At 45.3% G+C, this 17,880-nt stretch overlaps 1 protein-coding gene across 7 annotated transcripts in view; it reads left to right on the top strand.

Moving 5' to 3' along the window:
* The window catches only part of phldb2b (pleckstrin homology-like domain, family B, member 2b), an 83,344-nt gene that overhangs the window by 55,669 nt on the left and 9,795 nt on the right, over positions 1-17,880 (top strand). For 4 of the 7 annotated variants that reach the window (XM_080793495.1, XM_080793498.1, XM_080793496.1 and 1 more), the window contains 8 exons: positions 777-887; positions 2,148-2,237; positions 4,003-4,146; positions 7,661-7,798; positions 8,308-8,407; positions 11,164-11,314; positions 16,236-16,326; positions 17,155-17,301. In XM_080793495.1, the coding sequence (XP_080649621.1) occupies positions 777-887; positions 2,148-2,237; positions 4,003-4,146; positions 7,661-7,798; positions 8,308-8,407; positions 11,164-11,314; positions 16,236-16,326; positions 17,155-17,301 (972 nt within the window). Of the gene's footprint in view, positions 1-776; positions 888-2,147; positions 2,238-2,411; positions 2,547-4,002; positions 4,147-7,660; positions 7,799-8,307; positions 8,408-11,163; positions 11,315-16,235; positions 16,327-17,154; positions 17,302-17,880 lie in introns of all 7 variants that reach the window. The other 3 variants (XM_080793499.1, XM_080793500.1, XM_080793497.1) reach the window with 2 other exon arrangements.

The following is a 17,880-nucleotide window of genomic DNA, read 5'->3' on the forward strand; positions in this document are numbered from 1 at the left end:
AATGAGACTTTAATATTTGAGTCATTATAATACTGATGCTAGATAAAAACAGGCTTGTTTCCATTCCATGCCTGCTTGGAAAATGGCGGACATTGTAAACAAAGTGGAAATGCAAATTTGGAACTGAAGACTGAAGAGAGGGAGGAATTATACAAAGTAGGGTGACATTGATGACATCACAAATACGACCAAATCAGTTGAGCTGTTCCTGAGAGGAATTTCCATAAAAGCCATAAAATTATGAGAAATCTTGATTGTTCAAAATGGCATATTTGTGGGGATGGAAAAGACACAAAAAATTGAAGAAGTTGAACTTTATGTTATAGGTCCTTTAATGGAAAAAAGAACGGAAAATTGTAAAAATGGCATTAATATAATCTCAAAATTGTCCTCACAAGTACAGTAATGCAAAGTGTGCGTTCGTGCGTGCGTGCGTGTCTGTGTGTAATTCAGACCAGGGCACTCCAGCCCTATTTGGTTTAAAGAAAACCCACACTCCTCTGAAACACATTTAAATGACAAGCAAATGTGAAACCCACATAAAAAAAGTCCTCCATGTTTATTAAATCATATGCAGTGCTGTGATGTAGGAGGACAGACGGGGCCCGTATTTGAACTGCGGCTTGGGTTCAAAAGCTATAACGTTTGAAAAGGGGCTTTTTTTCATACTTGTAGAGAGCCTTTAACGGGCTGTGTTTTCCTGCTAGTGGCAGTGATGGTACCGCGTTCCCAGCAGGACCACAGCATGTTAACAGCCTCGTATTGTTGTGTTCTAGGAGCGCTTACTGACCCTGAAGAAACAAGTGGGTCAGATTACCCAGCAGACCCAGCGAGAGAAGGACAACTTCCTGAAGGAAAGGAGCACCCTGGAAATGATGCTGCAGAGCGTATGTACAGTTTAAATGATGCTGCAGAGCGTATGTACAGTTTAATTACAATCACAACTCTGTAGGCATTTAGCGGAAACTCTTTGTCCAGAGCCACTTAAACTATAAACAAGGTCAACACATCAGATGCACAGAGACAGTGCAGTGCCTCAGTAAACTAGGATCACAGGTAAACCAGGAACATAGTATCAGTACAATACTGTATACTATGAAACATAATCTACTAAAGGATAAAAAAAACTAAAGGATACCAGGTAAACAGCGAATCTGGCATTGTTTAAATAACATTTTTAAGTGCACATTTGCAGCTTAAAGGACCACTTCACCACTTTTCTTTTCTTTTACAAAAATATTTCGATTTTCATTATCGTGAGAACGATGGCTTCCATTTTCGTATTGCAACTTTTCAGGACTAGAAAGCCTGCAGTTTCTATTAGCTTGTATTCCCCATCGATGGTGTCACTGGAAGACGGTTTCTGAACGGCCCACAGCCCTCCTATGAGACACAGACAGAGTAGAATAAAATTGCACCATTTTTTTCACGATTATTAGTGAGGACCTATTATATGAAGATAGGTTGAAAAGTGTTGAAGTGGTCCTTTAATGTACAATACAAGTACACCCTCTGGACATGACGCTAGTATGTCGCAGGGACTTACCCCAATCCAACCCTTGATGCTGAGTGCCGAGCAGGGAGGCACTGGGTCCCAATTTGGTATGACCCCGGCTGGGGATCGAACCCTGACATCCCGGTCTCTCCAACCACAAGGCCACTGTGTTTTCTATTCATGTAATTGAATCAGACAAGTTCAAAAGGTATTGAATGAAATATTCATATGTGAACAATAACGGCCCAAGACGTATTCCAGCTAATTTCCCATTCGTCTGTATTTGATTAACCACTTAGACCCTGTGTTGTATACTTAGCTGACCAGAGTCCCCCAGGGCCCTATACTAGGTCTCCTCCTTTTTTTCCCTTTGTGCACCAAATCTCAAAATAGCCAATATACAAGATCTGCTATTCCTTGACAAATGTTTGCTTATTTTCGCCAAATGTAGGATATGGCTAGAATATGGTAGGGTTCATTTTGGGCGGGAACCCCTTTTGGTGTTTTAAATATTGTTATAATTTAGCTATTTTTGAAAAGTCATGAAAATTTAGAAGATTTTTTTTTAATTTCGAGGTCAGGCCTAAATGGGTTAAGGGATCTCCCTATTCTGATTTTCTTTCTTTCTCTCTCTCTCTCTCTCTCTTCTCAGGAGAAAGAGAACCTGTCCACTCTGGAGAGGAAATACGCAGAGCTCACTGGTGGGCGGGGCTTCTCTCTCGGCCACGGGACTCTCAGGGAGGTACGTAACGTACCATAATGTCCGGCAGCTGTCACTCAACAAACTTCTCGTCCAATCAGATATTTCCCGGGAACTCACTTGAGATCTCAATTCTTCATGAAATTCTCTCTCTCTCTCTCTCTCTCTCTCTCTCTCTCTCTTTCTCTGTTTTAACCTTCTGTCTCCATTCCTTAGGCCTCATTGGCTGACGTGTGTCGCTCACCTAGCGACCACTGCCGCGACGCGGTCTCCGCCTCTCTTTCGCCGTGTCCTGCCAACCTGCAGGAACTCTCGTCTCTCATTTCCTCTCTCTATCTCAGGAACGCTGAGGTATACTTCCTCTGTTGTCTGTCCGTCTGTCTGTCCCGCAACTTTTTCCTTCCCGTTCAAAAAGTTGGTCTTTTTTTCCTGCTCCCTCCCTCTTTCTTCCTGGCTTCCTTCCTTCCTTCCTTCCTTCCTTCCTTCCTTCCTTCCTTCCTTCCTTCCTTCCCTCCTTCCTAATATTTCTCTGGTAACCCGGAACAGTGGGCACCTGGTATTTCTGGGCACCTTTTTATATAAATGAGGGGGCCAAATACATATCAGAATAAAATAGAACAGCGCAACATCCTCCCATCTTGGTGCTGAGCCAAACTGTTAAACTAACAGATATCATGAAGAGAGGCAAATTTGTAGGATTGTGGACATATTGGGCCTTAAATAAAAATGTTATATTGGCCCGCAACTCACTTTTGTAATGCTCTTTCATTACTTGAAAAAGACCAATACCGGTCGAAACGTTGCATTTCCTGCCTGCTGTGATTGTGAATAAACACTTGGAGCATTACAAAAGTGAGTTGCAGGTCAATATAACATATTTTTTATTTAAGGCCCAATATGTCCAGAATCCTACAAATTGCTAAGAAATCTGTGATATCCAATCATTTCGGAGGGTGAAAAAAGAATTGGGTATATTTAAGCTAATGATGTAGCCTATACTTGACATTATTTCCAACCATTTTCCAAAACAGATTATTGCTTTGGAAATTATTATTATCCAAAGGAAAGAAAACAGCAGATTTAACGTTGCCCACAAGGTTTAGGTGCCCACTGGATCTGTATCCTTTTCCCTTCGTTTGTCATATTACGTGTTCTCTCCTCCATTAAAGGTACTGGACGTGAAAGTGTTTACAGTGCCAGTGATAGGCAGTCATGAAGGAAGGATGGAAGAAATGGACGAATCCAAGGGAGGATTTATCTAGTTGTGGAATTTAGGAGAGACAGGCCTTTTTTCCTTGATCCACAGCTCATACTCACACAACACATTTAACCCGTTCTGACCTGAGATCAGATTCTAAAATTGTCTAAGCTATGTTTCTATGTCAGTCGTTCTTCGATTTTTCAAAAATAGCAGACCTACAAGCTCGTAGTGCTATGAGCTTGTAGATCTGCTATTTTTCAATAGCTAAAGCATAACATGATGCTAACACCAAAAGGGGTTCCCGCCCCCAAAATGGGTTAATGACTTGTGTGCTTATACTTCTGTGTGTAATATGCCTGTCCAATACATTCTCTTGATTTCTGCTTCGAAACTAACGAACGCAAAAAAATATATATTAAAAAGAATAATCATCTGCTGCATCGTTCTGAATTCTAAAACAACTAATTGTTCGTGTTCGTTCACTGTGCGTGCATTGCTAAAAATGTCTTAATAATAATAATAATAATAATAATGGCTGAATCACTCCATGCTATGCCTCTCACCCCCTCTTTTCCCCCCCTGTTTTTTCCACGTGGTATGTTCCAGGGTTATGTGACAGTCAGAGAAATCAATGAGCTTTACTCCCACCTGGGGGGGGACTCTAAACTCACCCCGGCCAACCCCTCCTCCCCTGAATCCGGGCCTAGCCCCTTCCCCGATGACAGCGCCCCAAACCATGCGGAGGACGAGGTGTGTGTGTGTGTGTGTGCGAGCGTGCGTGCGTGTTTGTACAGATTCTTTGTGCATCTTAGTGTACAAACCAAGGTGCATATCGTTGCCGTCGGGCAGAAACCTTGTAACTCCAGAATTACTCCATATTTAGTTACTTATTAGTTATTTTTGTTACCCCCCACAATTAATTAATGGCCTTCTTCGTCAAACGCAAGAGTGTGAGAATAGGGATCTACAAGCTCAGAACGTGTGGCTGTGCAACACGTTGTTGTGAGCTTGTAGATTGACTTTTTTTCAATCATATAAAAGGAACGGTTTCAGACATACAAGGTTTCCACCCGACAGCACGCTGCACTTCGTGACCTGTTCGTCCGTGTCTTTCTCGCCTCTCTCTCACACGTTGCATTTTCTGACGCACTTCCTCTCTTTTTTCTCTTTTCCTTCCAAGCCCTCTCACTCTTCCTCCTCTCCTCTCGAATGCTCTTCCTCCTCCTCCTCCCCCTGCCCCCCCCATCCTCTGAACTCCCGGCCCCGCCCCAAAACGCCCTCTGTTCATTGGCCAGAGAACATGGTGACTTACCGATACCCGTCCCCTCTCCCCGACTCTCCCCCTCCCCCGCTCCCTGTCAAAAAACACCACCACCGACTGAGGCAGGTAAAGCTGGTGTAGGTGTCTGTCTGTCTGTCTGTCTGTCTGTCTGTCTGTCTGTCTGTCTGTCTGTCTGTCTGTCTGTCTGTCTGTCTGTCTGTCTGTCTGTCTGTCTGTCTGTCTGTCTGTCTGTCTGTCTGTCTGTCTTGTCTGTCTGTCTTTCTGTTTGTTTGTGGTCACTATTCCAGTGCATGTTACCGGCTTAACGCGACAAGTCCATTGCTAATTTAGAGCACTGGTTCGCAAACTTTCTTTTATTTGAATGACCCCCATAAGTACATGAGAGAGTACAAAGGGAACCAAATGGACCCTACTGGGCTAGTGAGGAGCCCCCACCGGGAGGACATGCATACTACTCATCCCCCCCCCCCCCCCCCCACCCCCATGTGCACTTTGTGCAGTGACAAACATCACCCCGGCCGGCCTCCCTCCCTCCCCTGAACACGCTCCAATTGGGTTCTCTCTGCAATTGGAGCTCTTTAACCAAAATGTTGACCGTGTTCAGTACACACAGCATGGATGAAATTAGAGAAAAGAGCAATAATGCACGCACGTCCACCAACAAAAAACCAGGTTGTAGTCCGTGAAATAGTGGATTAATCCGATATGATTAATCAGCAATGATACTCCAAAATCATAATAAAATGACTCTGGAATATTCAAGCTATTTCAGCGCATCACATCAAAAACGTCTCATCTTGTCGGACGTGAGTTGTTGGACCGCTTGAATAAATGAAATGTAATAGAATTCCCTTTTGCATAAGTAACATTCAGATATACAGTAAATCATGAACCAAATAAACTGCTCCAACAAAATAGATTGTACTATCAAAAGGAGTGTTTATTAATATCGATTACTGGTTACAATGGCATAAAAACCACATAGCAATGAGCGAACACGTCACATGGATTAAAGAAGGCTACAGTAAGCAGCACAAGAATGGAAAAGAGGGTAGGAGGAGGAGAGTAACGCCTCGCAAAGAGAGAGAGGGCGTGTAGGCTTGGTGGGTAGAGTGGCATGAAGGCCTCAGTGTATCATAGTCTATAAAGAGAGCTCTTCTTTACAACTAGACTATATTATACGCCTAAGGTCCCTATCAAACCAAATGTCGTTTTGAGGCTAGATGTTCAATCAGTCCGACCCACCTGATTGTAAATATCAGCCTTCCACGGAGGTCCTCTCAAGCGTTCTGCATTGCCAGGAAAAGTTCACTTGGTCCAGATGCAGCGCGCGAGAATTTACTTTTCTTCTTAAGTTAAAGTGTAACAAGTCATCACTGTCTCAGAGTAAAACTCGCATTAAACTGGTATATTAACAAGGACTGCTCTTAAGTCCTATAATCGCCGTTTAGACTAGGCGGTTGTCCTCAGGCCGACTGCCTGTCTGCTGTCCTGTTGGACCGCCTGCCTGCGCGTAGGCCAGCCGCTCCGGAGAGCTGCGTAAGGGAGCGCATAGGTGGCTGTGTTGTTTGGGCCCGCTTGCATGCGCTCGGCCAGCTGGGTTGATGCGACCACTCAGCAGAGCTATCGCCGTCAAAGAGCGTCGTGTCTTAGTTGGCACCACATTATATTGGAAAAGGGGTCTGACTGTTTCTCTTTTCCCAAAAACTGGTTTAAACCGGTTCTTAAGCTACTAACTTAAAGAACACAGTTAAAAGTTCTTCATCAACAGTTTTTCCACACGGGGAAAACATCCTGTGGTCATTATTCATTCTTATCTCCGTTGACCATCTCGCCTTACACTCTTACACTCCTCTGAGTGCTAACACTGCAGATGCGCGCGTCGCGCACACACACACACGCACATACACACACACACACACACAATGCACACAAATGTCCACACTCAGCGTGCATGTCTGTTGGTGTTTGCGCTAGTTGCATGTGCCATGTGGCAGAGGGTCTCCCTGTTAGGGTCAGCATTTGGTCAAAAAGTCAACCTTGTGGTCACTTCAGATAGCGTGACAAATTGTCCGGTCTGGGTTTTGTCATAACCTGTACTCAGCAGGAAAACGGGTTTTTGGTGTTATGTCATCCTTTCATTGTTCAGCACAAATTGTGCCTTGTCAATTAACACCCCCCTCCTCACGCTACAAGGTGGTCAGAATCCACAAAGAAAGGTCCAGGTAGGTCCGCACACTGGATCATGCTCCAAAGCTTAAAAGGTTTATTTAGGTTCCTTTACAGTAGAGTATACACTATGGACGTGACGCTTTGGTGAGGTGACGCCGTGGACGTGGGCCTCTCGGCTCTTCACCAGAACATCAGACTGGATGAAATGAGCATTCTTTCCATGTATGCATTTGTCCATTAAACTCCTGACACGTCACGCGACTACATTGATGCATAAAGAAAAAAGTAAGGTCCCAATGATGGAACGCTGTGCGACACCAACTGGATGTATGAGGATTCTACACCGCCTGACCATACTGTATCTGGTAGATATGACTTTGAACCATTGAATAGAAGTCGAAATAGGTTTGGTCAACAGAGTCATATCGTAGCGACATCCAACCCTCGGCATAAGAGACTGCCCAGTACGTCTGCAGTGTTTTCACATCACCTTTTGGTATCGCCAGAGCTCAACTCTGATGAACCGTGGTACTTTTGTCTAAGAAAAGCTAGAAAGTAAGCCAATAAAGGTGAGTGTTAGAGTGGAGTTGAGCCGGTACCATGCATGGAGAAGCATATCTGTGTTAGCGTAGCCGTGTTTGTGCATGAGAAAGTGACATACAGTAGTGTTCACATCTCTCTGTGGAGCTGAACTGTGCGTGCGTGTGTGTGACGGTTTGTATACATGTATGTGATGGGTTGAATTGTAAAGTCATCTCGTGTGTCTGTGTGTGTGTGTGTGTGTGTGTGTGTGGTCGTGTGTGTAATCAGCACTTTCGTTTGCTGGAGGAGAGGAGGAGGTGTGATAAGGAGGGCGGGGCCCATTTGAGTGACACGTTACCCAGAAAGAGAACCACGCCCACCATCCCGCCCCAGTTCACCTGTTCTACACTGGGACGCAGCTACAAGGTACACTCTCTCTCTCTCTCTCTCTCTCTCTCTCTCTCTCTGAGATTGCCCATCTGAAGTTCGGAATAACGTCAATTTGTAATTCGGAATGACGTGAACCTTAAGTTAGGATGTCAGGAAGGAGCATGTTTTGCGCTTTATTGCAGCGACAGCATCTCTTAATTTGAAGCATGTCTCTCCAGTCCAGTCCAGCCTTGGTGGTACCCAGTTTTTCATTTTCGTCTGCGCAAAAAATGAAAGCCTGGGCGAACGCATTGGCCGCTCTGGTCTAGAAGTGGGAGTCAAACCTTTCTGGGTAGGCGTCGCTCCAAATGATGTGACTTAGCGCTGCACTAGGAGGAAGAAGAGGGGCCGGGGCTGACGGACAGATCAGTGACATCCAATAGGGCGTGCGCAAATCTCAGCCACGACCCGCCAGAAACCTAACGCGTTAGTTCAGGCTGTACCAGCCGCTGTCGCAGAGCTCCAGCTCTTAATTTGAAGCATTTCTCTTTTTTTTCCCTTCACAGTCCCACCAGCCGCTGTCGCAGAGCTCCAGCTGTGGCAGTATTCTACCCAGAATGCTCTCTGTCTCCAACAAGGAAGCAGAGTCTCGACGTCTATATAAAGGTATACTATATACACCCTTAAACACAAGACGTCAATATAAAGTACGGTATACACCCATAAACACCAGTAAAACGCCCCGGGGGAGGCCAGAAGCCACATGAAACGCAGGTTTTCATAGTAAATGACCTGCGGCCTACGGTCGCAACAGTTCACAAATCTAAATCTAAAACACTCATTTTGTGTGACACTCTTGCATGGTAATGTAGGGCATTAATTCTCCCCATTTCAATGTGAAGATACAAGGTTTCCTTCAACACACGTGCATAAACTGTACCTACCTACATAAACACACACTCACTTTCTGGAATGTCATCTGAAAATGCACCATATATGGTCTCATCACAACATCTGTGTGTATGTGTGCGTGTGTGTGTGTGTGTTCGTTCGCGTGTGTACATGAGCAAGCACGTGCGTTTGTGTGCAAGCACGTGCGCGGCACTGCGTGCGTACGTATGTGTACGCACGTGTGTTGTTTGGGTGTATTGGAGTGTGTCTCCATTGTTTATGTCAGAGGTTCCTGAGGGAGTTCCAGGGGGGACCCATCTATTTTGTTCATGTTCATAAAGTGCTAAAGTGTTTAAAGCAGTGGTTCCCAAACTTTTTCATGTCAAGGACCCCCAAATTGACACTACTTAGCCTGTGGACCCCCATTTGAAAAGATATGCCAGGGACCCCCATAAGAGAAGACTTACACATTTAGACGTCTACATTTAGACGTCTACATTTAGACGTCTACATTTAGACGTCTGTCTACATTTAGACGTCTGTCTACATTTAGACGTCTACATTTAGACGTATACATTTAGACAGTGTCCCCCCGAGTGCCTCCCCAGTGTGCCCCCCGAGTGCCTCCCCAATGCCTCCCCAGTGTGCCCCCCGAGTGCCTTCCCAGTGCCTCCCCAGTGTGCCCCTGAGTGCCTCCCCATAACCCCCATAATACAAATTAATCTTAATGTATTAATCTTATTAATTAATGAATCAAATTAATTAATGAATCAAAATTGCGGCCTGTGCCCAGCACCATGCCAAAGCTTTTTCCTGCAGGAAACACTGCTTGTGGTTGTAAATATATTGTTATCCGTGTTGCGAGGATGAGGGGGTACCTGGAAAAATATCTACCCCAAAAGGGGTACCTGGTCCAAAAAAGTTTGGGAACACCTGGTTTATGTGACCTTGAAGATAGTACAGGAATGTGCATGAAGGGCCACAGTTGAGCAAAACCTCTCTGTCTGGTATGGTGGGTGTACATTAGTATGGTGGGTGTACATTACTATGGTGGGTGTACATTACTATGGTGGGTGTACATTAGTATTTCATAAATCTACGTAACTAATAAAATGATGAAATACAAAATGATAGTTTTCTGAACACAAACAGTAACACATCTTGAAATTGCCCAATGGCTACAACAAACCATCAAAAACACAGCCTTTCCCACCAGATGGGCTGGTCGGCATAATGTGTTAAGGTCAATGTAGGTCACATGCCAGACAACTCACTTCTGTTCTTACTGACATGTTTAACAAGGCTCTGACGTTGAGGTAAATATCCTACATGTGTCCGCTGTGATCATTCCTGTCGCCCCCAAATCAGAAATGTCACTAGCTTAAATGATTACAGGCCTGTGGCCTTAACATCTATTGTAAATATTTATTTATTCATTATTATTATTTTCTACATCTTGTAGCTTCATAACAGTCAAACGTCCAAACTAACCCACGCTGATTTGCGTATTGTTGCTGTCAGATGGAATCCTCATATGACATCGTAATGGCAGACTTTACTCTTGGTTGCATGCTGAAAATGGCAGATCAACAAGCTCACAACGCATTGTGAGCTTGTAGCATTGTAAGCTTGTAGATCTGCTATTTTCAGACTGCATGTCTGGCTTCATGGCTTTGTTTTTATGTAGTTTTCTTCAGTGAAAGAATGGTAGTCGGCAAAACATTTTTCGTCATAGCTTTTTAGTCGACAAAGTCATCACCACTTCTGTACAGTTGATCCTGGCCTAGTAGTTAGTAGTTTGTTAGTTTTCTATCTGGCCCTGGGATGCCAGGTCCCCTGAGCAGGGCCATCAGACGGGCGGGTCTGGTGTCCGGGGCAGATGCTATCACATGCGTGCGTGTGTGTATAATTCCTGGTAGCCGTCAGATGAAGCATCCTCCTCCACCACCACTCATACGTATGGTCGCCGCTCTATCGAGGCTGACTTTCGTCACGTGGAATATTTTATTGGATTTATGTTCCACTGTCCACGGAATCTTTGTGTGGATCAGCATCGGATTGTTTTTTGGTATATACAGTATACTTTTACACCGACTCCCAAACTGTTTGTTTGGAGGGAGCGTTCTTCTTTTTTTACCAGACACGTTTTGAGCCGAGACTAGCTGGCCGCTTCAGAGCGTTGTATCTTTTAGCGCAGCTCGTGTTTGGGGTGTACTTCTTTTTACGCGTTTCACGGTGGCGGGGAATTGTGATCCAAGGTCAGTGCCCTATGGGCAAACTATAGTCCCAGAGGGAGGGCCGCACATAGGTAACACACACACGCACGCTCACACACACGCATGCACACACACACACACACACACACACACACACACACACACACACACACACACACACACACACACACACACACACACACACACACGCATGCAGACACACACACACACACACACACACACACACACACACACACACACCTCGTGTAGTAGTGCTGCCTGTTACTGAGTGTGTGTGTGTGTAACTGTGTGCAGGTCAGTCGAGCTCCCGGGCCGCCTCGCAGACCAGCGTCTACCTGGACCCCTACGGTTACCGTGACAACCAGGCCTTTGACACCATGAGCGTGGACAGCTCCGACTCCATCGAGACCAGCATCTCCGCCTGCTCGCCCGACAACATCTCCAGGTGTGTGTACTGTACGTGTGTGTGTGTGTGTGTGTGGTGTGTGAGAGAGAGAGAGCAAGAGGCAAGCATTTCCTTTTCTCTCTGCACGAGTGGTAATCACTCATATCATAATTCATAGTTTTTTGTTGGACCAACATGGGTCTACTGTGTTGTCTGTTCCACTCTGTCCTTATAATGTGAAGCCTGCACATATGAGGCAGAGTCACTTTCATTCATTGCAGATTCACTGCCGCTATAGACATTATATATGTATACTGTACGTTACGAGACATGAATGCAAGGTTCAAGGTTGTTTATTAGTGTCCCCGAAGGGCAAAAGGTTTTACAGCAGGTCATAAGGCTTGAAACACAAATACATACATCAATCAAACCAAATTCATTGCTGCTGGTCGCAAGCGTGCGCTGCGCTGTGTCCTGAAGATGCCTGCTTGCATCTTCAGGACATCACATCACAATTATCACTGTATAGGAATGTACTTGGGTGGGGGGATGGGGGGGGCTGGGGTGGCGGGGGCTTGTATGAAATCAAACGGTCACAAGATGTATTTATATTGGCCACATGGCGTCTCACGTCATCACGTCAGTGCCCTGAATAAACAATCCATTGGCTTCTTGGCTGCCGTCCATATGACGTCATTTCAAAGCCATGCATTGGAGGGGCCTCTCAAAAAGTACCAACAAAAAACATTGTCTTTTGGGAAAAAGGAATAGGTACTAAAAGTACGCTCCATGTTATGTCAGTTCCATTGATCCAAGCAGGAACACAAAGGTTTGATTGATCATTAAAATAAACATAATCTGATGCAGAAAAGGTTGAGAACCACTGGTTTTCAGTGGTCGTGTGACCCTCACAACAAATATGAAATCTGGGAAGGAATCATATTTCCGGAGCGACAGACTCAGCAGAGATGAAGGAACAAAGAGACCTCATTTCTGTTGTTAATGTAAAACATGGTGTGCAGAAAGAGAGGGAGAGAGAGAGAGAGAGAGAGAGAGAGCAGCAGAAGAGAATGCAGGGCAAGTTAATGTAAAGAGTCTGTGTAGTGTTCCCGCCTTTCTTTCATGATTCCCTCCTCGGAGAATTGTGTGTGTGTGTGTGTGTGTGTGTGTGTGTGTGTGTGTGTGTGTGTGTGTGTGTGTGTGTGTGTGTGTGTTGCAACGGTGCCTTGATTAGTGTTCTAGGGGTCAAGTTACAAAATGAGGAAAGCTTAAAGCAGTGCGTGTGTGTGCGGCTGCGTGCGTGTGACTGTGCCTGTGTGTGCGACTGTGTGTGTTGAACCCCCTCAGGTTCAGAGGAGCAGGGCAAAGCTGTAATGCATGCAGAGGTATATATTTTGGGGGGCTTCCAGCCCCCCCCCATATGGACCAGAACCATGTGTGGTGCCGCTCTTCCTCTGTAACTCACAATGGTTCAGGCCGTTCCGCCCCCCCTCCTCCCCCCCCCCCCCCCTCCCCGTTGATGTGAATGGTACAGCCCTCTGTGTTCTGCAGATAGATTTGGTATGGTCTCTAAAACCATTTGCAGGTTGACCCCCTCTCTCTAGTCTCTCCACAGTCAGGCTGGAAGAAGACGTGGGCTCTGTGATCCTCAGGATTAGGATTGTGTTGCGTTGTACTGGACGGACCTGAAATGGATTTGATTTGACTGGAATGGATGCATGCATGGGGGGGGGGGGGGGTGGGGGTATAGCGGTGCAACATTGGATGAAATAGAAGTTTTCATTCTTGAGGAGGAACTAATGTAGGTGGTCGAAATGAACCCAACGCTCATGGAGTAGTGGAAATATTTGACGTCTTAATTGAAATCCACAATGACCATGGAATCTACAATGACCATGAGGGTAGTTCCTTCTCATAGACGGAGGTAAGAGATTCACAAGGAAACTAGAGTGGGAGTTCAGATTGGAGAGACATTATGATTGATGATTCATACGTAGTTGCATGGCGATGATGCTTGCTGAAAATAGCTGGTGTGTGCACTACGTTGAGGGCTTGTATGTAGATCGGCTGGTTTTGGTGCCATGCGGATAAATCAAATGTTTAGCATTCCGTTGGAGAGGGATGGATAGTGATGGAGAGGAAAGAGGAGGGAAACGAGGGATGGAGAAGCGTTAGATACAGTGCTGGAGGAGTCTGTCCCTTCAGGATTAATGCAGAGTTTGTTTAACAAAATGATGCCACTTGCAGCGGCTTTCACTAAAGAATGCATTGAAAATGACAATGCAGCAGCAAAAGTGCATTCATTTTGGGACTGTAATTGTACTAAATGGTAGATTATTGGATGAAGAACGTTTTGTCCATATTTCCTAAAATCACACAAATGTGTCTTGATAAGCAAAACTGTAAAACATTTTGTTCTAAATACATAATAGTAGTGGTTGAAGACAACGTTGTGCTTCCATAATTGCATAATCCTGGCGGGACATTCAAAACAGTAAGACAATGTGATTGGTTTCTGATACTTTGTCATTGCAACAATTATAGGGGGTACTGTCTGTAAAATTGTCGTCATTTTTTGGAAACGATAATCAATGCAACTCTCACTTTTCTTAGCAGCCAATTGTTTTGTTTTTTTTATCTCCACTGAAACAGAAGAGTGTATAATATATACACTCTAAGTGTCTGTTAAAATAAACCACTGGTGGTCTAACTTTACTTTCATTGGTATGACTAAGTCTTCATACCAGTACAGTTCATTGTCGACTTCAAAGTGTCGTCGTTTGAATATCCCAGAGAGCGGGAAAGAGTTTGTCTCCCTCTCTCCTTCACCCCTGCTCTGCTTTCTCAGTTTCTCTCTCTTTTTCACTCATCCAATGTCTCTTTATTTACTGGCTTTACTCTCCAAACCCGCCCCTCTTTTCTCTGATGCACTTCCATGCTTTATTTTCCTCTCTCTCTCTCACACACCATATATGTCTCTCCTTTCTGTACCCCAATTCTCTCTCTACCTCTCTGTGGTTTGTTTAGACTGAGTCTAATGTGCACCATTCATCTTAACGGTGTTGTGACAGCAGCGCTGAAACACATTGTGTATCAGTTTACCGCACGCACGGACGCACGCACACACGCACGCACGCACCCACGCACGCACGCACGCACGCACACTTCCAAGTTCCTAGACCCTACTGCACACACACTTCCTAGACCCTACTGGCCTACTGGGAATGCATGTGTATACCAGCTGCTATGAACTGGTAGATCTGGAAGGAGTCTAGGTCTACTGTGCTGCTGGGACTTACAGTACATAGACAGTGGGAGAGAAAGACATACAGACAGACGTGGAACGAGAGTAGCAGGGTGCAAAGCTTGGTTGCAGAGAGAGAGAGGGGTAGTGAGGAATAAAGGGCAGGGAGAGAGAGATGGATGGTATGATTCCCTGATTGCCTTAACATCCTGTCCACAGATCCTGTTGATTTCCTCTTTGATCCAACGCAAACAACCACTCTCTCACTCTCTTTCCTTCTCTCTCTCTCTCTCTCTCTCTCTCTCTCTTTCTCTCTCTCTCACGCACGCACGCACACGCACGTATAGTAATCATTGTATTCTGTGTCTTTGGTTAAAATTCCAAATAGAATGCTCTGTGAAGCCATAATGTAGAGTGTGTGTGCGTATGCTGGTGCGTGTTTACATGTGTCAGTTATCACAGAGCGAGGAGACTGTTTCTCCCATATCTCTACCAAATCACAGTGCGAGGGGACTGTTTCTCCCATATCTCTACCAAATCACAGACCGAGGGGACTGTTTCTCCCGTATCTCTACCAAATCACAGAGCTAGGAGACTGTTTCTCCATATCTCTACCAAATCACAGAGCGAGGAGACTGTTTCTCCCGTATATCTACCAAATCACAGAGCGAGGGGACTGTTTCTCCCATATCTCTACCAAATCACAGACCGAGGGGACTGTTTCTCCCGTATCTCTACCAAATCACAGAGCTAGGAGACTGTTTCTCCCGTATCTCTACCAAATCACAGAGCGAGGAGACTGTTTCTCCCGTATATCTACCAAATCACAGAGCGAGGAGACTGTTTCTCCCATATCTCTACCAAATAGGCATGTCATAAATGCGTTGTGAGTGACCTTGTAGATCTGCTATGTTTGACTGGTTTGGGTCCTGCTTGTGGAGACATTATATTTCCCTTTTGGGTTTAAGAAGGTTGGGTACGACTGCACCAGAGGTCACTTAGAGTCAGGTATCATGGCTCCATCTGTCCCTGCTAAATAAGGTCCCACAGGGGTCAGGGGTTAACCCATTTAGACCTGAGGCCGATTCTAAAAATGTCCTGGCAGTTTTCTGAAAAGCCATGTTTCTATGTCAGTGGTGCTCAACCTTTTACATGTCAAGGACCCCCAGAATTATCTGTATTTGGCAACAGACTCCCATCTGAAAATATGTATTTCAAGGGATGCCCCCAGAAGCAAAGATTTGAGTTAAAAAAAACATTTGCTCTGAATCTGAAAGAATATATATTCAAAGATTTTTGCGACACATTTTCACGATTTTGCTTAAAACACCAAAAGAGGTTCCTGTCCTGAATGGGTTAAAGGTGGTGGAAGTGATATTTCCTTGTTACAAATAGCTCTATGTTCCCTTAGTAATCATTGCAATAACTCTCTCTATGCTACATAGAGAGAGAGAGAGAGAGAGAGAGAGAGAGAGAGAGAATGTGGACTAGTGAATCAGGTATGGAGAGAGAAGGGAGGAGGAGTGGACAGAGGAAAGAAAGGCGATAGGGAAGGAGGTATCGTTTAATTCATCCCAGGTGTTCCCTTTTTGAAGTGGAAATGATAAGCAGCAGACTTCTGTTACTACACGCACACACACACACACACACACACACACACACACACACACGCACGCGCAGCTGGCTGTACAGTGTGTATTATTGGTACATTACATGTGACTGTGTTGTGGGTTCCAGCGCCAGTACGTCCAACGTGGCCAAACTGGAGGAGATGGAACGTCTACTGAGAGAAGCACAGCTCGAGAAGAACCGCCTCATAGAACACAAGGTGACACACACACACACACACACACACACACACACACACACACACACACACACACACAGACAGACATATTACAGCACCAACAATACTTTTCTCTCAGAGCCAGATTTACGGTCAAGCTTCGTGGGATGTAATTTGTTTCCATTGCTCATTCCTCATCAACAGCGCAACTACATTTAACCACTCTATAATGGCAATATAATATGCTACCCATATGTCAATTATAGCAGTAAAGAAGTCCATCAAATCTATAATATTGTGATTACTGACTATTTTCGACCAGTCAAAATGCTTTGCTGAAAAGGTTTTGTGTCGAGAATTTAACCCATTTTGGGGCGGGAACCTCTTTTGGTGTTAGCACTATGTTATGCTTTAGCTATTGAAAAATAGCAGATCTACAAGCTCCACCGAGTGGCGCGCTATATAGGAGCTGGAGATGGAGGTGTAGATGTAACGTGTCCATGTTCCAACCCTTATAGGAGCTGGAGATGGAGGTGTAGATGTAACGTGTCCATGTTCCAACCCTTATAGGAGCTGGAGATGGAGGTGTAGATGTAACGTGTCCATGTTCCAACCCTTATAGGAGCTGGAGATGGAGGTGTAGATGTAACGTGTCCATGTTCCAACCCTTATAGGAGCTGGAGATGGAGGTGTAGATGTAACGTGTCCATGTTCCAACCCTTATAGGAGCTGGAGATGGAGGTGTAGATGTAACGTGTCCATGTTCCAACCCTTATAGGAGATGGAGGTGTAGATGTAACGTGTCCATGTTCCAACCCTTATAGGAGATGGAGGTGTAGATGTAACGTGTCCATGTTCCAACCCTTATAGGAGATGGAGATGGAGGTGCGGAAGCAGGCCTTCGACGAGGAGAGGAGACGACGGGAGGAGCTGGAGAAGAGGCTGCAGGACGAGACCACCCGGAGGCAGAAACTCATCGACCGCGAGGTCAAGCTACGGGAGAAACAGAGGGCACAGGTGAGAGACACACAGCCATGAAGGGTTAATAGACAAACAGAGGGCACAGGTGAGAGACACACAGCCATGAAGGGTTAATAGACAAACAGAGGGCACAGGTGAGAGACACACAGCCATGAAGGGTTAATAGACAAACAGAGGGCACAGGTGAGAGACACACAGCCATGAAGGGTTAATAGACAAACAGAGGGCACAGGTGAGAGACACACAGCCATGAAGGGTTAATAGACAAACAGAGGGCACAGGTGAGAGACACACAGCCATGAAGGGTTAATAGACAAACAGAGGGCACAGGTGAGAGACACACAGCCATGAAGGGTTAATAACCCATTTTTCACCCTGTTCTGGCTGACAAAAACTTGCAGCGTTTCCAATGCGTATACATTATGTTGTTTTTGAGTGGTGCAACCACTCGAAGGAACAGCAATGTCCGTGTTCACCTATGACTACCAGTAGGGGTGCTGTTGCCAGAAACAGAGAGAGAGAGAGTTAGTATTAGTGCTGCACTGTTGCCTGCTAATGAGAGAGAGAGAGAGAGAGGAGGGGGGAGAGGGGAGAGGGAAAGAGGAGAGGGTGGGG

The sequence above is a fragment of the Protomyctophum bolini genome (assembly GCF_963924005.1).
Source record: "Protomyctophum bolini genome assembly, chromosome: 21".
In the NCBI taxonomy this organism is placed as follows: Eukaryota; Metazoa; Chordata; class Actinopteri; order Myctophiformes; family Myctophidae; genus Protomyctophum; species Protomyctophum bolini.